The sequence below is a fragment of the Taudactylus pleione genome, unplaced genomic scaffold (genome assembly GCF_031769625.1).
Source record: "Taudactylus pleione unplaced genomic scaffold, aTauple2 ptg000126l, whole genome shotgun sequence".
NCBI classification, from domain to species: Eukaryota; Metazoa; Chordata; class Amphibia; order Anura; family Myobatrachidae; genus Taudactylus; species Taudactylus pleione.
Window position 1 is genome coordinate 2,421,174 of NW_028284528.1, and position 21,431 is coordinate 2,442,604.

Here is a 21,431-nt window from a genome sequence, read left to right on the forward strand (position 1 = left end):
AACAGCGCCCTCTCACAGTAAATTAAGTGGTGGCCAGCGACCTCTGAATAGAGCGTTAGTTGTTGGGGCCAAGCTTCAGAGTTTGGCAAATTACGCAATTAAGCAGACCCCATAGAAGCCAAAAGGTGCTGCTTTTGTGGTCGAAAATGGGGAACCGCAGCAGGTTTCTCTGTACATACATCCATGGGATATTTAGCATTTGCGGTTACGTCCTGTAAATGGGTGTTTTTGGAGGATATCCTGCAAGTATTAATTGATAAATAAGCCCCACAGAGTGATTATGTTGTAGTATAGTGTATTTTTTACAGTAAAAACATGCCAAGATACAATATATCAATTTGTCATTTCTATGGAAGACCTACAAGGTGCACTATAGTACTTTTTCTTGACTTGGGGGAGAGCACTGTTTAATGTAACAATCGAGTTGCCCCAGATCACTTAGTGGTCTATATTTACAGTATGTGACCCAGGAGGCAGCTGGAAATCTGTATTGTGTCATATCACTGCGGTACAACTTTTAGTTGCGCTGCAATTTGCCAATATGGGGCTCCTAAAGGAGGAGAGCAGCCTATGTGTGTTCTGTATAAGATTATGGAATCTATTTATTAATGTTCAGTGCTTAAAAAAAGCAGCAATACAGAGCTTACTTGCCCCACAATTCTCCGATCCTGGTTCCTCTTTGGAGCCCCGGCAAAACCTTGCTACTCTGTGATGATTTCGTATAGTGTACATCGTGCAGCTTAAAGTCCCTGTGTAAAGCGAATGCTCGATTTCCTCCACCACCGTCTAATCCTTTTAAGGGAAGGAAAAGACTCTGCTGCAGCCCTGTCGTCACACCTTGAATTTCATTTAAATATCATAAATAATAAAGTAGCTATACGCAAATAGATAGTGACATCATCCATTGTAGCATAAATGCAATTATTCCATTTTTTAACTATCTGCAATATCCTAAGTAATTGTGTTCTAGAGAAACATGTTTACTTTATTAGAGCCCACGTCACGGCTACTGCCCCTTAATAAATAACCCCAAAATAACATTCCAAATCTCAGGAAACATGCGGTGATAAGTAATGTGAATTCTTGATCATGTTCTTTTATATAGGATGAACTTTCACTTTTGTGCAGTGTAACTGCAGAGATAATTGATTCCTGTCTGGATTCCCGTCTGCTAACACAGCATATTTTTTTATTTAAAATGCACAATGACAAAGCTTCTGCTTCAGAATCACAAAACAACTCTAGAGCTTTTTCTTATTCCACTCGAAAAGACGTGCCATTATCCGAGCAATTTTTCAAAGCTTCTCCAGTTAAGTACAAAAGGCGAAAAAGCTCTATAGAAAATGAATGGCAGCAAAAGGAGAACTTTCTTGGTTATAGGAATTGCTGTACATTACCATAGCACAAGATAAATTGCAGGAACAGCTTTAGGATTCAATAAAAAACTCTTTCCTACCATCCATCTACAGCACTGAGCAACACGCTTACAAAACAAACTGGGATGAAGGAACAGATGTTACGTATGAGAGGTGACTAGTGCACATGACAAAATATTTGGCGCCAGGCCTTTCTACCTTATGTCAGCCCCAGTGGTGGATGACAATAAGGGCGTTGGAACCACAGCCATGTGCAGAGGTGCAGAGAGGAACATTTTCCCTGGGAGACAACAGGCAGAGTTTTTCTTTAACCTTTACATCATACAGAATTGTGAGGAGCTCTGCTGGACTCCTGAGGGAGGACACCAGGCTTCCCCTGTAAAGTGGGCAGTCGAGGGCTTGATGATAAGATTTGTGGTGAAAATGTCATTGTGGCCTCACCCAACATGGCTCAATGGATCAATCATGACACTGAGCACTGAGGGTCAGGGTGCGATGACATGATTCATGGCACCATGGGCAGGAACATTGAGGAACAGGGGCAGGAATAATGAGGAACAGGGTCAGGAACAATGAGGAACAGGGTCAGGAACAATGAGGAACAGGGGCAGGAACAGTGAAGAACCTGGGAAGGAACAATAAAGAACAGGGTCAGTACCAATAAAGAATGGGGCAGAAACAATGAAGAACAGGTACAGGAAGAATGGAGAAAGGGGGAAGAAACAATGAAGGAAAAGAGCAGGAACAATGAATAACATGGACAGTAACAATGGAGAACAGGATCAGGAACAACGAAGAAGAGGGGCAGGAAAAATGAAAATCAGGGGCAAGAACAATGAAGAACGTGGACAGGAACAATAGAGAACAGGAGCAGAAACAATCAGAACTGGGGCAGGAACTATGAAGAACAGGGGCAGGATCAATGAAGAACAGGGGCAGGACAATTAGGAACTGGGGCAGGATTAATAAAGAAAAGGGGCAGGATTAATAAAGAACTGGAGCATATACTATGAAGAACAGAATCAGGAACAATGAAGTACAGTGGCAGGGACAATGAAGAGCGGGCAGGAAAAATGAAAAAAAGGCAGGAACAATGAAAAAAAAAAACACAGGAACAATGAAAAACGCGTAGGTACAATGAAGAACATGGGCAGGGACAATGAAGAACGGACAGGAACAATAATGGACAGGGGCAGGAACAATGAAGAACGGTGGCAGAAATTAAGAATATCTACTGTAGTTACAGTATGGAATAAACTTTATTTATAAAATATACCCAGCAAAGTTTACACTCTGATTACAGCTGGGGCACATGGGCAGTACCCCTGGATAGAGTTGCAGTGTGATTTGTCAAATATTGAGTCTTGTGTAAGAAAGGGCCACCTCCCTGCTTACAGTTCCTGTGATGGAAGTCCCTCTCTGTCTTTTCTTTCGTACTAATGAAACAACACTTGAGATTTACCCCTCCCCCAGCCGCACCGCCCAGCTGTATGAATGGATGGTCACCGGCCCGGCTCTATTCATAGACTGCAAAGTCTGCGAAATCTGAAATTACGTACACAAATTACATTCACGTGAAATCTTATCGCACCTGTGCTCATCTCTACTTATGACTCATGTGAAAAATGGAAACAACTCTGTTTTCCAACACGTGCGAGACATAGGGACGAGCTTCCGGCTGGGTGACAGCACATTCCTGTGAGATGGGAGAGATAGCATACTGGGAATATAGAACATTCCTGTCTCTGATTCATCTCTCCTATTATAAAGGCTGTTGGTTCTAATCGTTGGAAAGAATACCATACTTAGTGAGATTAGCCGCTGAGGCAACAATCAGCCTGCAGCTGACTTAATAACCTTCTGTGCCAACCTGTAATTTACTTTTCAAAAGATTACTTGACTGTCTGTACCAAGCGAAAGTCAGTTTTAGAGGTGCTTATCATCCAGAGGCACAGGGATGTAGGTGTATTCTAATCTACTGTATTGTGAAGGGGATCATCTATTATCCCTGATTAAATCTGAGGTTTAGGAGACAGTAAACCCTTTCCCCCATGTTACATTTATTTATGCCTAGCCCAGCCGGCTGTTTTGGGGCACCCATTCTGAAGGTGCTAGGAGTGGTCTCCATTAAAAGGGTTAACTATCGATGTCCATTTGGGCCTAGCGTCGATGGCATAAAGCCATTGACAAGTGATTGATGTGAGACACAGTGGGTGAGAGGCCAATCAGGGGTGGGGGTAAGGCCGAGCAGTGCAATGTAGCGATGCCGTGCCCCCTACACCGGGGAAAGGAAATAAAACACTGTTGCCTCTCCAATGATGGAGGACCACTGAATCTCCACAGTCGATAGCAAACCCATCGACCATCAGTGGCAAACCATACTAGCCAATGATGGCCGGTGGTCATCTCTACCCAGTGCTGGGTAGCTTATTTAGGGCTAGTTACACTTGTAACTAGGTAATATTGTTCAAGGACAGAATGGCTATAGGACAATGACCCTGATTCAGAGGCGCTCGTTGTTTGCGAGCGCTCGCTCTGAATCAGGGCAGGGGTTTTTGTTTTTTTTCGGCCTTCAGGCCACTCGCTAAGCTGTGGGTGACCACCCACAGCTTTTGCGGGCGGCCTGGCGATTATCTGGCTTGCGAAGAGACCCTTGTGGTAGGGTCTCAGCTCTCGCAAGCTCGAGTGGACTTCCTGCTCTAATAGAGTAGGAAGTCCACTACTGACATCACAAGTGATGTCAGTAGGGCCGCCCGCAAAAGCCAGGCTTTCGTAAGTGAATGCCTGCGTTTGTGCAGCCACCCCTCCTCCCCGCCTACAAAACGGGGAGAGCTGTCAATCAACATCGACAGTGGCCCTGTCTTGTAGCGAGACCCTTTGCGACGGAGCTGCCGTCGCAGTACGGGTCTCGCGCATGTGCACCCCGGAGGTGGCACATGCGCAGTCGGGGACCATCGACCCGCTTGAGAGCGATGTGCACTCGCGAGCGGGTCTGAATCAGGCCCAATGTTCTAACCACATTGGGCCATATAGCGTAAGCATGTGGGACGGGTATGAACTGATGTGATAGTTTTATTTACAAATATGAAATACAGCCATGAACAGCTGGAAGAGAAACTCAACCACTAAGCATTGTTACTAAGTGCTAGTTGATGATCTAGCAAGTGGGCAGATGAAAACATTGCCCATAGCAACCAATTAGCTTGTAGCTATCATTTTATAGAATGTACTTGATATATGATTGCTAGAAGCTGCTTGATTGTGTTAGGTGACAGACATCTATAAATTGCACAGAGAATATGTAGGGACAATTGAGACGGTACAGTTAAAGCCGAGCACAGCAGACAATGCAGGAAACTAGCATCAGACTTTATTGTACAGTTCTTCTCAATTCTACGCTACTGCTGATAATTAGAGAGAACTCTTGTTGTTGTACTACACTGAACTGCAATCAGGACACTACAGTACACTCTATAATAATTGTTAGCTGATTAACACTCGGTTTCCATAGTGATCCGATAGTGGGTTCTGTATGTTATAATATAATTATTATTACTGTCTTTTATTTTATATGATGCCACAAAAGTTCAGCAGACCCGTACAGCAGGCGGAAGGAGACCAGCAATAAAACAAGTGAGATGACATAATACAGTCAGGTCCATAAATATTGGGACATTGACAGAATTTTCAGATTTTGGCCTCTAATCACCACCACAATGGCTTTGAAATGAAACAAACAAGATGTGATTTAACTGCAGACTTTCAGATTTAATTTGATGGTAATTACATCCAAATCAGGTGAACGGTGTAGGAATTACAACGGTTTCTATATGTGCCTCCCATTTTTTAAGGGGCCAAAAGTAATGGGACAAACTAAACAATCCTAAATCTAACTTTCACTTTTTAATACTTTGTTGCAAATCCTTTGCAGGCAATTACAGCCTGAAGTCTGGAACGCATAGACATCACCAGACGCTGGGTTTCATCCCTGGTGATGCTCTGCCAGGCCTCTACTGCAAATGTGTTCAGTTCCTGCTTGTTCTTGGGGCATTTTCCCTTCAGTTTTTCCTTCATCAAGTGAAATGCATGCTCTATCGGATTCAGGTCAGGGGATTGACTTGGCCATTGCATAACATTCCACTTTTTAGCCTTAAAAACTCTTTGGTTGCTTTTGCAGTATGCTTCGGGTCACTGTCCATCTGCACTGTGAAGCGCCGTCCAATGAGTTCTGAAGCATTTGACTGAATATGAGCATATAATATTGCCCAAAATATTTCAGAATTCATTCTGCTGCTTTTGTCAGCAGTCACATCATCAATAAATACAAGGGAACCAGTTCCATTGGCAGCCATACATGCCCACGCCATGACACTACCACCACCATGCTTCAATGATGGGTGGTATGTTTTGGATGATGAGCAGTTCCTTTCCTTCTCCATACTCTTCTCTTCCCATCACTCTGGTACAAGTTGATCTTTGTCTCATCTGTCCATAGGATGTTGTTCCAGAACTGTAATGGCTATTTTTTATGTTGTTTGGCAAACTCTAATCTGGTCTTCCTGTTTTTGTGGCTCACCAATGGTTTGCATCTTGTGGTGAACCCTCTATATTCTCTCTTGTGAAGTCTTCTCTTGATTATTGACTTTGACACAAATACATCTACCTCCTGGAGAGTGTTCTTGATTTGGCCAACTGTTGTGAAGGGGTTTTTCTTCACCAGGGAAATTATTCTTTTGTCATCCACCACAGCTGTTTTCCATGGTCTTCCGAGTCTTTTGGTGTTGCTGAGCTCTCCGGTGCATTCTTTCTTTTTAAGAATGTTCCAAACAGTTGATTTGGCCACACCTAATGTTTTTGCTATCTCTCTGATGGGTTTGTTTTGATTGTTCAGCCTAATGATGGCTTGCTTCACTGATAGTGACAGCTCTTTGGATCTCATATTGAGAGTTGACAGCAACTGATTCCAAATGCAAATGTCATACCTAGAATCAACTCCAGACCTTTTACCTGCTTAATTGATAATGAAATAACGAGGGAATAGCCCACACCTGTCCATGAAATAGCTTTTGAGTTGATAGTCCCATTACTTTTGGCCCCTTAAAAAGTGGGAGGCACATATAGAAACCGTTGTAATTCCAACACCGTTCACCCGATTTGGATGTAATTACCCTCAAATGAAATCTGAAAGTCTGCAGTTAAATCACATCTTGTTTGTTTCATTTCAAAGCCATTGTGGTGGTGAATAGAGGCCAAAATCTGAAAATTCTGTCAATGTCCCAATATTTATGCACCTGACTGTATATAACATCACGTATATATATAACATGATAACTATAGTGAGTGGCATGATACAATGTAACATGACAAATAAAATATACAACAATGCAGGAGAACAGGACACGGGGTAGCATGCATACAGTACATGCACAGGAAGAGACAGACAACAGGATATAGGGATGGTGCATAATAACGTGCGCGGAACGTAAGAATAAACTAGATGTAAAAGAGGGGAGAGGCAATTTAGTAGCCACCAATCACTTTGCTCTGAATTGTAAACTAGCTACCAGGTTATGGGTCAAGTATCATACACAGGGCCACCAAGAACAATCTGGAACCACGGTGTGAACGTTTCCCCAGAGATTTAAGCTACAGTAGGTACACACTGATAGCTATATCGGCCGTTCCATTGAATGCCCATATATCTATAGTACAACGTCGTTCACAGACATATCGGATCGGCCCTGCAGCACATGAAAGATATATCGGTCATCTGCTAGTGTGTATGGACGACCCATCGATGTTTGACCTGCCGATGAGTGATGGCTCAACTGTGCAGACAAATTTAAATGCCTGCCCAGTTGTGATGTCAAGTCGGGCGGACAATTGGTAAGTGGGTATGCACTTACCAATCGTCAGAACGGTTGACGGGTTGGATAAACGGCCAACTCATCGCCCTAGTTTGTACCCAGTTTTATTAGCAGCAGAGCTGTGCACACAGCCTAGGGGTGTATTACTGTGCAGACTAACAGGATTTTATTTATCCATGCAGGCACTTTCCCGCGTCCACACTAGGGACTCTATTTATCAAGAAGTGAAGAGCTATTTTAACGGTGTAAGCACCAACAAATATAAGCTGAGGCCTGGATAAGCACAAAGCAATACAAGTGGCCTAATTTTTTGTAATTGGTTAGACGTTGGGAACCTGTTGCTAGGTAGATTAATTGGTTTGTTGGTATTGATTGGTCAAAATAATTGGCCTATGAGTGGGGTTTGGGGGCGTATATCTTTGAAGGGGCTATTTAAGGTGAGATTTGAATATGGTACAGCCTCTTTTTCGGTTTTGAAGCTTTTAAAACTATTTGTTTGTTTGTCTTACTAACCTTTAAGAAGCGTTAAGCAGAGTCAGAAGGCGGGAAGGCGCTACTAGCCAGCAGCCACAGGTGGCATAAGTGGTCGTTGTGGGGCATTTACCCTTTTGAAAGACGGCGGGTGTGTCCTACCACTGCGGAAGGACAGCGGACGTTTCCTTACGGAGCGTCCATACTGTGCCATAGTAAAGTCTAGTCATAGTCCGGCACAGCGCAGGTTAAGTCGTTATAGAGGGGGGGTGGGCGTTTTAGTCATCTCCCAATTTTTTAAGAGAATCAATTGGCTAGAGCTGGTTCTTGGTAGCATCCTTCTTTGCCACCCTTATTGAATTAAAATTAGTTACAATGAATAAATAAGTAACTTTGATCTTTAAATCAATGCAGTGGTGTCATTGTCATTATTCGTTTGTATTAAGCTAGCTTAATGGTTTGTTAATTGCAATAAATTAATGGTCGCCTTAATGCTCTATGGCCTTCCCCTACTTTGCGCTCTTTACAACTGTCCCCAAAGGCTCTATGGGGATGTAGAGCTGTGCAGAAGTCCGAACCCACTCGAATTTTGTGAATCCGGACAGATCCGAGTCGCGGTTCTAATCTCCCCCGCTGTTCAGAATTTGGATTTTAAATCTGACATGATATTTGCTGTTTTATAAAAAACTTTTTGTCAAACCAAAATCAAAACACTTGAGGGTGGTGTTGCAAAACCAAAACCAAAACATGAAGATGCATCCAGATCCAAAACGAAAACACAGGGGTCAGCGCAAATCTCTATGGGGATGATGGCTAAATAAACGATAAAATAAAGCAGAGCGCAGAGGAGGAAAACACCGCCACGGTTACCCAATGAGGGTAAGTGTTGATGAATAATGTCGGGACACAGTATGTATCGCTGCCAGTGGCAAAACGTTAATCGGGACCACTTACTGGTGGAGGTATTTATGAACATTTTGCCTCCTACACACTTGGCAAACCGCATTGTCCTACCAGTGACTAAAGTGACATTTACGCCAACCGGACTTTTCTTTTCAATGTACTGTATGATAATAGCATGCTTCTGCTTTTCCCACTTCTTTACACAAGTAATAACTTGGGCCTAACAAACCCATTTTAAGAACCATTAGAGAAGTCAGCACAGGTTCCTGCAGCAGAACCAGACTATTATCATTCTGCGAAGACTGGAGCCAATTTGGTGACGTCCCACAACAACAATGGACGGCTATGGGAACACATATCAGATTTTCTGCTTCTCTTGCAAACAGCCTGTTACTGATGACTTTTCCATATCGCCTACAATGATTGACATAAATGCAATGCTTCGGAACGCAGCCAGTGGTCTTTGTGTTTGTGCAACAAGAGGATGGGTGTGGAAGCTTCTGATCGTTCCTTTGTCTCGTTTTTCATTGTGAGTGGAAGAATTGATCTGGAAGAAAGGAATACACTGACACGGCAGAATGTAGCCGCACCCCGCCCGGTGTGCAGGAAGAGATTGCATCTCAGAGCAGAATCATTTCTCATGTTGTGAGCGTGCTGAGGATGAGGAAGACAGAAGGGACCGTGATGCAGGACAGAGGAGCCTGTGGTTACTTGTTGAGATAATTCACATTTCTGGTGGCTTTGCTTACGTTGGGGCGGAGACAGGCTAATAACACTGTGATATTTACATAAAGGTGCTGCAGGCTACACCAACCAATCAGAATCTAGCTTAAATTTTTTTAACATTTTGTTTTAATGCAGGTTAGAATATAAAAGTAAACTGTGATTGGTTAAACTCACTAAACGGCTGATGCCGGTATGGTTAGCCCTTTAATTCAAAACTTTTCAACCAATCAGAATCTAGCTTTCTTTTTTTTCTTTTAGTTTTTTTAGTTTTTTTTAATGCAGGTTAGAATATGAAAGTAAATTGGTTTCTATGGATTACACATAACTAGGGGTGTGCACCGGCCACTTTTCGTGTTTTGTGTTTTGGTTTTGGATCTGGATCTTTCTTCGTGTTTTGGATCTGGATTGGTTTTGCCAAAACCACCCTTCCGTGTTTTGGGTTCTGGGTTTTGTGTTTTGGATCTGTATTTTTTTTAAAAAAAGCATAAAAACAGCTAAAATCACAGAATTTGTAGGTTTTTCTGCTCCTATGCTATTATTAACCTCAATAACCTTAATTTCCACTCATTTCCAGTCTATTCTGAACACCTCACACCTCACAATAGTGTTTTTATGTCCAAAACGTTGCACCGAGGTAGCTGGATGACTATGCTAAGCGACACGAGTGGGCGGCACAAACACGTGACCCATCTAGGCGTGAAACTGCAGTGGCAGACAGGATGGCAGTTTGAAAAACTAGGCCCCAAACTGTACATAATGCAAAGAAAAAAAAGAGGTGCAAGATGGAATTGTCCTTGGGCCCTCCCACCCACCCTTATGTTGTATAAACAGGACATGCACACTTTAACAAACCAATCATTTCAGCGCCAGGGTCTGCCACACAACTGTGGCTGAAATGATTGGTTCGTTTGGGCCCCCACAAAACAAGCTGGCAATTAATGTGTCCCTGCACAAACTGGCTCTATGGAGGCAAGATGTCATCCTCATCCTCCTCATCCACCGATTCCTCACCCTCTTCAGTGTGTACATCCTCATCCTCACAAAGTATTAACTCGTCCCCACTTGAATCCACCACCACAGGTCCCTCTGTACCTTCTGGAGGCTGGTCTCCCTGGAAGAGCTGATAATTCATTTTGATGAACATCATCTTCTCCACATTCTGTGGAAGCAACCTCCTACGCCTTTCGCTGACAAGGTTCCCGGCTGCACTAAACACTCTTTCGGAGTACACACTGGAGGGGGGGCAACTCAGGTAAAATAGAGCCAGTTTGTACAGGGGCCTCCAAATTGCCTCTTTTTCCTGCCAGTACAGGTATGGACTGTCTGCCATGCCTACTTGGATGCTGTCACCGATGTAATCCTCCACCATTCTGTCAATGGTGACAGTATCATATGCAGTGACAGTAGACATGTCAGAAATTGTTGCCAGGTCCTTCAGTCCGGACCAGATGTCCAAACTTGGTCCTGCCTGCCCTGCATCACCGCCAGCGGGTTGCTTAGGATACCTAAGTTTTTTCCTGGCAGCCCCAGTTGCAGGAGAAAATGAAGAAGGAGCCGTTGACGTGTCACGTTCCGCTTCAGCTGACAGTGTGTTCACCAGCAGGTCTTTGCACCTCTGCAGGCTTGTGTCGGCCGGAAAGAGAGACACCACATAGGCTTTAAACCTAGGATCGAGCACGGTGGCCAAAACGTAGTGGTCTGATTTCAACAGATTGACCACCCTGGAATCCTGGCAAAGCGAATGAAGGGCTTCATCCACAAGTCCCACATGCCGAGCGGAATCGCTCCGTCTTAGCTCCTCCTTCACTTTCTCCAGCTGCTTCTGCAAAAGGCTGATGAGGGGAATGACCTGACTCAAGCTGGCAGTGTCTGAACTGACTTCACGTGTGGCAAGTTCGAAGGGCTGGAGAACCTTGCACAACACGGAAATCATTCTCCACTGCGCTTGAGTCAGGTGCATACCCCCTCCTTTGCCTATGTCATAGGTGGATGTATAGGCTTGTATGGCCTTTTGCTGCTCCTCCATCCTCTGAAGCATATAGAGGGTTGAGTTCCACCGCGTCACAACCTCTTGCTTCAGGTGATGGCGGGGCAGGTTCAAGAGTGTTTGCTGGCGCTCCAGTCTTCGGCACGCAGTCGCTGAATGGCGAAAGTGGCCAGAAATTTTTCGGGCCACCCAAAGCGTCTCCTGCACGCCCCTGTCGCTTTTCAGAAAATTCTGCACCACCAAGTTTATTGTGTGAGCAAAACATGGGACGTGCTGGAATTTGCCCAGATGTAATGCCCGCACAATATTGGTGGCGTTGTCAGATATCACAAATCCCCAGGAGAGTCTAAGTGGGGTAAGCCACTGGGCGATGATTTCCCTCAGTTTCTCTAAGAGGTTGTCGGCGGTGTGCCTCTTACTGAAACCGGTGATACACAGTGTAGCCTGCCTTGTAACGAGCTGGCGTTTCTGAGATGCTGCTACTGGTGATACATCTACCCAGTGGGCTGTCACAGTCATATAGTCCTTAGTCTGCCCTGTTCCACTTGTCCACATGTCCGTGGTTAAGTGGACATTGTGTACAACGGCATTTTTCAGGACACTGAGGACACTTTTTCTGACGTTTCTGTACAGTCTCGGTATCGCCTGCCTAGTGAAGTGGAATCTAGACGGGATTTGGAACCGGGGACACACTACCTCCATCAATTGTCTAAATCCCACTGCACTAATGGCGGATACCGGACGCACGTCTAACACCAACATAGCAGTCAAGGCCTCAGTTATACGTTTTGCTTCAGGATGACTGCTGTCGTACTTCATCCTCCTCGCTAAGGACTGTTGGAGGGTCAATTGTTTAGTAAAAGTAGTGGTGTTCCTACTTCCTCTCTGGGATGATGAACGACTCCCAGCAGCAGCAACAGCAGCAGCGGCAGCAGTAGGTGTAGCAATGCAGGATCCTCCAGAGGAATCCCGGATAGGAGAGTCAGTCATGCCAGTGACATGGCCTGCAGGACTACTTCCGATCCTGACTAAGGAGGAAATTGACGAGGAGGGAGTTGACGGTGTGGTTTGCAGGCGCTTGGATACAACAGGACAACGGGATTTAGGTGTCCCTGGACTGCTTACGGTCTTAGCCAAAGTTTCTGAACTTGACAGTAACTTTTTATGAACGCGCTGCAGGTGCCGTATAAGGGAGGATGTTCCTAGGTGGTTGACGTCCCTACCCCTACTTATTTCACCTTTACATATGGTACATATGGCAAGACAGTTGTTGTCCGGATTTGGATAGAAATATTGCCAGACCAAAGAGGTGGAATGTTTGGTCTTCTGCCCAGGCATGACCGTGATGGGCTTTTTCATCCCACGGACAACAACTGTCTCCCCCGGAGCCTGATTTAAACAAACCACATCACCATCAGAATCCTCCTCGCCAACTTCCTCCTCAGCGCCAGCTACACCAGTATCCTCATCCTGTTGTACTTCAACAGTGACATCTTCAATTTGCATATCAGCAAGTGGACTGTGGGTGCTCCTTTCAGCACTTGCAGGGGGCATGCAAATGGTGGAAAGAGCCACCTCTTCCCGTCCAGTGCTGGGAAGGTCAGGCATCGCAACCACCACCACACTTGGACTCTCCTTGGGGATTTGTGATATCTTCTTAGAAAGCACAGTTCTTCGCTGTGCTTTTGCCAGCTTAACTCTTTTGATTTTTTTAGTGGGAGGAGGGCTTCCATCGTCATGTGAAGCTGAACCACTAGTCATGAACATACTAGGGATCGACCTTAGCCGTTCCTTGCCACTCCGTGTCGTAAATGGCATATTGGCAAGTTTACGTTTCTCTTCAGCTGATATAAATGTCTTTTTCAAGGTAATTTTCCTGAACTTTGCCATTTGGGATTGTATGTGCCCTCTACTATGACATTGGGCATCGGCCTTGGCAGACGACGTTGATGGCATGTTATCGTCTATGTCATGACTAGTGGCAGCAGCTTCAGCACTAGGAGGAAGTGGTTCTTGATCTTTCTCTATTTTATTTTTATCGGAGAAAGTTTGGTCCTCCATTTATGTTATATCGATTTGATATATACGTGCGGCTAAACACAGAAAATAATTTTTTTTTTGGTTTGGACTGGAGTGTACTTTGTGGGTTACAGCACCCTTTAACGGTCAAGCCAGCCGGCCCTTTACTTATGACACAGGCGCACTCTTGGCACTACTTTGTTGATGCACGTGCGGCTACTGCGCACACAATTCACAAACACAGAAAATAATTTTTTTTTGGTTTGGACTGGAGTGTACTTTCGGGGGTTACAGCACCCTTTAACGGTCAAGCCAGCCGGCCCTTTACTTATGACACAGGCGCACTCTTGGCACTACTTTGTTGATGCACGTGCGGCTACTGCGCACACAATTCACAAACACAGAAAATAATTTTTTTTTGGTTTGGACTGGAGTGTACTTTCGGGGGTTACAGCACCCTTTAACGGTCAAGCCAGCCGGTCCTTTACTTATGACACAGGCGCACGCTTGGCACTACTTTGTTGATGCACGTGTGGCTACTGCGCACACAATTCACAAACACAGAAAATAATTTTTTTTTTGGTTTGGACTGGAGTGTACTTTCGGGGGTTACAGCACCCTTAACGGTCAAGCCAGCCGGCCCTTTACTTATGACACAGGCGCACGCTTGGCACTACTTTGTTGATGCACGTGCGGCTACTGCGCACACAATTCACAAACACAGAAAATAATTTTTTTTTTGGTTTGGACTGGAGTGTACTTTGGGGGTTACAGCACCCTTTAACGGTCAAGCCAGCCGGCCCTTTACTTATGACACAGGCGCACGCTTGGCACTACTTTGTTGATGCACGTGCGGCTACTGCGCACACAATTCACAAACACAGAAAATAATTTTTTTTTTGGTTTGGACTGGAGTGTACTTTCGGGGGTTACAGCACCCTTAACGGTCAAGCCAGCCGGCCCTTTACTTATGACACAGGCGCACGCTTGGCACTACTTTGTTGATGCACGTGCGGCTACTGCGCACACAATTCACAAACACAGAAAATAATTTTTTTTTTGGTTTGGACTGGAGTGTACTTTCGGGGGTTACAGCACCCTTAACGGTCAAGCCAGCCGGCCCTTTACTTATGACACAGGCGCACGCTTGGCACTACTTTGTTGATGCACGTGCGGCTACTGCGCACACAATTCACAAACACAGAAAATAATTTTTTTTTTGGTTTGGACTGGAGTGTACTTTCGGGGGTTACAGCACCCTTAACGGTCAAGCCAGCCGGCCCTTTACTTATGACACAGGCGCACTCTTGGCACTACTTTGTTGATGCACGTGCGGCTACTGCGCACACAATTCACAAACACAGAAAATAATTTTTTTTTGGTTTGGACTGGAGTGTACTTTCGGGGCTTACAGCACCCTTTAACGGTCAAGCCAGCCGGCCCTTTACTTATGACACAGGCGCACGCTTGGCACTACTTTGTTGATGCACGTGCGGCTACTGCGCACACAATTCACAAACACAGAAAATAATATTTTTTTTGGTTTGGACTGGAGTGTACTTTCGGGGGTTACAGCACCCTTAACGGTCAAGCCAGCCGGCCCTTTACTTATGACACAGGCGCACGCTTGGCACTACTTTGTTGATGCACGTGCGGCTACTGCGCACACAATTCACAAACACAGAAAATAATTTTTTTTTTGGTTTGGACTGGAGTGTACTTTGGGGGTTACAGCACCCTTTAACGGTCAAGCCAGCCGGCCCTTTACTTATGACACAGGCGCACGCTTGGCACTACTTTGTTGATGCACGTGCGGCTACTGCGCACACAATTCACAAACACAGAAAATAATTTTTTTTTTGGTTTGGACTGGAGTGTACTTTCGGGGGTTACAGCACCCTTAACGGTCAAGCCAGCCGGCCCTTTACTTATGACACAGGCGCACGCTTGGCACTACTTTGTTGATGCACGTGCGGCTACTGCGCACACAATTCACAAACACAGAAAATAATTTTTTTTTTGGTTTGGACTGGAGTGTACTTTCGGGGGTTACAGCACCCTTAACGGTCAAGCCAGCCGGCCCTTTACTTATGACACAGGCGCACGCTTGGCACTACTTTGTTGATGCACGTGCGGCTACTGCGCACACAATTCACAAACACAGAAAATAATTTTTTTTTTGGTTTGGACTGGAGTGTACTTTCGGGGGTTACAGCACCCTTAACGGTCAAGCCAGCCGGCCCTTTACTTATGACACAGGCGCACGCTTGGCACTACTTTGTTGATGCACGTGCGGCTACTGCGCACACAATTCACAAACACAGAAAATATATTATTTTTTTAGCACTTGGGGGAGCACCCCTGATGGACAGAGCACCCCCTGGACAACACTACAGCACTCCTTTAGGACTGGGACACTGCACAGGACTTTGGAGTGGACACAGCCCCTATGGAGAACTGACTGCACAACACAGTCCAGCCAGCCCCTATGGACTTTGAAGTAGTGGACAACAGCAGCACTACACTACACTACACTACACAGCCCTAACTCCCACCCTCCCTCTTCACTGTCCACAGCCGAGTGAGAAAATGGCGCCGACGTGTGTACCTTATATAGGATCCAAAACCCGCGAGACTCGGAAGGCGGGAAGATGACGTTTTGCCTCGATTTCAGATCCGAGTCAGGCGGGAAAAGTCGAGCCTGACTCGGATCGGACTCGGATCGGGGGGGCTCGGGGGGGTTCGGATTTCAGAAATCCGAACCCGCTCACCCCTACACATAACACCATTTTAGTCAATACACCCAATGACTGCAGAACACTTTCAAGATGAGTTGGACTGTTTATTAATAAAAAAAAAAAATTCAGATGAATCAACCTAAATGTACGATGACAAATGCCTATTATACTGGCCTATAAAAATCTGCGATCCCCAACAGTCCCTACTTTCCCAGGAGATTGACGATATCCTGCAGACAGGTGAGCTTTATCTACAAGATTACATGGGTCGGTGATAGGTCTTTAGGTCAAAGTGTGACTTTCTATGGCCCAATGTATTTATTTTTTAAGGTGCGTACACGCATAACGATTTTTTGAACGGTTTAACTATAACGACGTCGTTATCGTTAAATCGTTTGTAAAATCGTTCATCTTTATAAGGTGAACGATGATCGATAATCGTTCATGCGCGTTCACGTTTGTAGTTTATCGTCCATTCTGACTGTCCAACAAACGATTTTCGATCAGAAAATAGTTCATGTTGTACAGAATGAACGATAAACGATGAACGATTTCCATTCACTGTATGTATGATTAAAAAATCGTTCATCGTTCAGTAACCAATGATTTTTAGTGAACGATTTCGTTCACTTTTTCAAGGGAAAATCTGAATGAAAATCGTTCACTAAAATCTTTGGTTAATAACATCATTGTGTGTGTATGCAGCTTAAATGTTGGAAGGATGGCACTCAGAACTAAACCTAAAGCCTTGCAATGATGAATTGATCCTGCTGTATATTGGCTTAAATTAGAGCGATGTTTGTCCCTACAGATTGCAGACTCCTTAGTGTAAATTTATTAAAGTGAGAGTTTTTAGAAGTGGAGATGTTGCCCATAGCAACCAATCTGATTCTACTTAACATTTAACTAGCTCCTTGAATAAGATAATAGCTGGAATCGGATTGATTGCTATGGGCAACATCTCCACTTCTAAAACCTCTCACTTTAGTAAATTCACCCCTTTGACTCAGGGGTAAATTTATTAAGATGGGAGTTCTATTAACAAGTGATGTTGCCCATAGCAACCAATCAGATTCCAGGTATTATCTTCTAGAACAGGCCTGGCCGACCTGTGGCTCTCCAGTTGTTGTGAAATTACACATCCCAGCATGCCCTGCCACAGTTTTAGCATTCCCTAATAGCAAAACTGAAGCAGTGCATGCTGGGACTTGTAGTTTTACAACAGCTGGAGAGCCACAGGTTGGCCATTCCTGTTCTAGAAGGTGCTAGATAAATGAGAAGTAGAATCTGATTGGTTGCTATGGGCAACATCACTTCTTAAATAGAACTCCCATCTTAGTAAATGTACCTCTTAGAACTTGTCTGGAAGAGGAGTACTCTCTCACCCTGAGACTCTCACAATGGGGTCTATTTACTAAGCCTTGGATGGAGATAAAGTGGACAGAGATGAAGTACCAGCCAATCAGCTCCTTTTTTGTCATTTTTCAAACTCAGCCTGTGACATGGCAGTTGGGAGCTGATCGGCTGGTACTTTATCACTTTCTTAGCACTTTTCACTCTGTCTCCTAACACTGCTTAGTAAATAGACCCCTTAATAAATACACCCCACTGGCTGAGCTGGCTGGCAGCTTGGCTGTTGGCGAACATTAATGAGAGCTTGATGACAGGAGTTGCTTCAGCAGTATTACATTATCCAACTATCACATCATACAAATGTCATCCTAGAGGAAGTGTACGGTACCACTACATTATTAAGAGCTGTGCAAAACAATTATTTTTTATTTTTGGGGGGAGATAATCACTGAGCACGATGTCCTTACACCCTAATTACCTTTCTTCTTCCACCACGGTCCCTCAGGGATAGAAAACGAGAGATCCTTGAATTCAATATTCACAGCCGGCCTCCGGGGTAACGAGGAGAAGCGCTGGGCTTCTGTCAGGCTGTTGTCGACTTTTTTCAAATGCCCGTTTAGCAGAGGCGTGTCTTGATTGCCGGCGCAGTTGGAGACCACTTCATCCAGACATACGCAAACTGATTTCGGGTCTGACATGGCGGCAGAAGAAATACTGGAACTCTGCAAAAAAATATATATATAAAGTAAGAAATCTTAACAATCTTAATTAGAAAACAGTAGATGATACAGTAATACGAGGTGTACAGTAATCATCAGACATTCTCTAAAATTAGCCGACCGTATTTACTAAGGAAATCTATATGAAGCGCAGATTGTAATGTGTGCTGCGGTAACTGAAGCGCAGCCTTGCATCCTGTATCATCGATTTGTTTCTGCGTTACATAGTCAGCTTGTTAAAAGGGTTCTCCATGGTCTAAAGCTGGGTACACACGTAAAGATTTTCTGTCCAACCAGCCAACTAGTTGATTGGTTGGAATGAAAATCTGGTAATGTATCTGGTAACTGACAATCAGCAATTTGCTCCCAAACGCAGGAAAATGGACAAAAACTGTTATTTGAACAAATTGTTTTAGATCAAACATTTAACAAACTTGTCTGACGCCATTTTCATCTGTTTTCTGGCATTTAGGAGCAAATTGCTGATCATCAGTTACTCTCATACATTACCAGATTTTCATTCCAACCAATCAACTAGTTGGATGGTTGGACTGATAATCTTTACGTGTGTATGCAGCTTAACAAGCACAATTTAGTGAGAGTCATAACAAGTGCACTGAGAAAGAAGAATAACCACATTTTTCAGGAATAGCAACATGAACTTTCAGAAAAAAATAACTCTCTGGGAACCAGACAAGTGGACTCTTAGAACTATAGGGGGAGATGTACTAAGATAAAGTGGAGAGTGATAAAGTACCAACCAATCAGCTCCTAACTGTCAGTTTACAGGCTGTGTTTGAAAAATGACAATTAGGAGGTGATTGGTTGGTACCTTATCTCTCTCCACTTTATCACTCTCCAGGGCTTAGTGCCTCTCATATGAACATTACATTTAGAGTTACACAATGTCAGATAAGGATTATGGGAGTCTATTTACTAAACAGTGTTAGGAGACAGAGGCCCTGATTCAGAGCCGGACGCTCTGACATAGTGCTTGCTCTGAATCAGGGTCGTCCCTCTGAAATTAAAAGCAGCCTCCTGGCCGCTCGCATAGCTATGGGTGACCACCCACTATAGCTACAGCAAGCGGCCAAAATGATGGTTGCGATGGTCAAGACCATCGCGACCATCGGGCTTGCGACGTCTCGTCGCCGCAAGCCCTTGAGTGCTTTTGGCTCTATCAGAGCCAAAAGCACTCCCACTGACATCACTAGTGATGTCAGTGGGGCCGGGCCCAGACGGTAGGCGTTCCCATGGGAACGCCTCCGTCTGGGCAGCCACGCCCCCGGCATGCCCACCAAAGGGGGCGTGCTGTCAATCACCATCGAAAGCACGCCCCCTTTGGTGCGAGACCCATAACAACGGCTTGGCCGTCGCTATCCGGGTCTCGCGCATGTGCACGACGGAGCCTCCTCCATCGAGCGCATGCGCACTTGGCCAACATCGACCCGCTTACGAGCGCTCAGCGCTCGCGAGTGGGTCTGAATCAGGCCCAGAGTGAAAAGTGGTAAGGTGCCAGCCAATCAGGTCCCAACTGTCATTTTTCGTACAGCCTGTGAGATGACAGTTGGGAGCTGATTGGCTGGCACCTTATCACTTTTCACTCTGTCTCCTAAAATTGCTTAGTAAATAGACCCCATAGTCTTATGTATACACAATAAAATGCAGTGATGTTGAAGACTGAGGGCCTGATTCATTATGGATCGCTATTGCTAAAGCGCATGCATAGGTATTGAAGTGCACATGGGCGAAGGCACCACTGCGATTACGGAGATCGCACAGAGCCATCGCAGAGTGATTGATAGACGGTGAGCATTTGGGAGTGGGGACGGGAGGGGTGGTGGTCAGACAAATGCAGGCGTGCCAGACCGTTTGAACGCCATTGTATGGGAGTGCATAAATTAGCCAGTGTGATTGCATACGCAGCTTACTTACTGCGTGCAACGAGGTTAGCGATTTCTAAGTAAGGTCAGACCTGCTGTAATTGTGCATAAGGGGCCGATGGTACTCGATGTTACCGATGTTTGTGAAGGTTTGCAAGGTATTATGGATGTGAGATAGCGATAGCGGTAATGGGAGGCAGTGGACGTCTCTATGCTGGCAGTGTGACGGCCAAGCGACTGCATTAATTAGCATATTTTCTAAGCAGACCTGCATGCGATTACGGAGCTGCGGTCACAATAGCATTCAGTAATGAATCAGGCCCTGAATTTGCATTCATTAAATTATGTTTTTTATCTGGGAAAAAAAATTCACCTTACTTACTCATACGTGCCGACTTATGAATTCACCTCCCCAGGAGAAGCCCAGGTAGGAGAAGCAGGTGGGCGGAGCTGGGGCGGGGCCAGCCAGATTAAGCCACCATTAAGCCATACTTGCCGACAATCAGCTCCCCTCTTCCGGGAGGGAGCGGATTCTCGGCTAACAGCGGGTGGAGTTTCCGGGCAGTTGTGACACATTGGGGGTGGAGTCAGGGGCGGAGCCACGTGATTGCGTCATGGTGGCCCCTCCCCCTCTTCGCAATGGCATTATTTTCGGCTTAGTGAAGCAGGGGGCGGGGCCACAATGACGCAATTCAGCATGAATCGCGTCACCGCCCCCCCCCGCTGCCGGGATTTCTAGTTTATTCTGGGGGGAGGTCGGGAGGGTTGGTAGATGATGGGAGGCTTGCCTACCTTTCAGGGGGGCTAGGAGCGGCACCCGATATTCGAGAGGCTCCCGGCCAAATCGGGAGGGTAGGCAAGCCTGCATTAAGCCCCGCCCCCACAATTATGTCTATTTCAAATAGGGACGTGGCTAAATGACGCAATTCTCATAAAATCACGTCATCAGGCCCCACCCCCAACGCACGGACCTGCCGATCCCCGCTAATATTCTCCCCATTCTGCCCACTTCACTACGAATGGGTAGAATGTGGGAGAAGTGCCTATCCCTCCTGAGGTGCGGGGGGTTACCCAAAAAAATCGTGAGCCTCCAGCGAATTAATGGGACATATTTCCCCAATTATCTTAAGTAACACCCCCTGCACATCAGTACATTCTCATAAAGCATTGCACAGTTATGTCCTATGTCCACACTCTCACATTATAGAAACATTCAGGTTTTCCTGCATAGAAACTCAGAGCCTGATTCAGAATTGGGAATAGAGTAAGGGGTAAATTTACTAAGATGGGAGTTCTATGTAAGAAGTGATGTTGCCTATAGCAACCAATCAGATTCTACTTCTCATTTATCTAGCACCTTCTAGAAGATAATACCTGGAATCTGATTGG

The 21,431-nt window shown here is 45.2% G+C and overlaps 1 protein-coding gene across 1 annotated transcript in view; it reads right to left on the bottom strand.

Annotated features, from left to right (window-relative positions):
• Window positions 1-21,431, bottom strand: part of ABCG1 (ATP binding cassette subfamily G member 1) — a 104,405-nt gene that overhangs the window by 64,729 nt on the left and 18,245 nt on the right. The window contains exon 2 of the mRNA XM_088472578.1: window positions 17,919-18,162. Coding sequence (XP_088328704.1) covers window positions 17,919-18,162 — 244 coding nt within the window. The remainder of the gene's footprint in view (window positions 1-17,918; window positions 18,163-21,431) is intronic.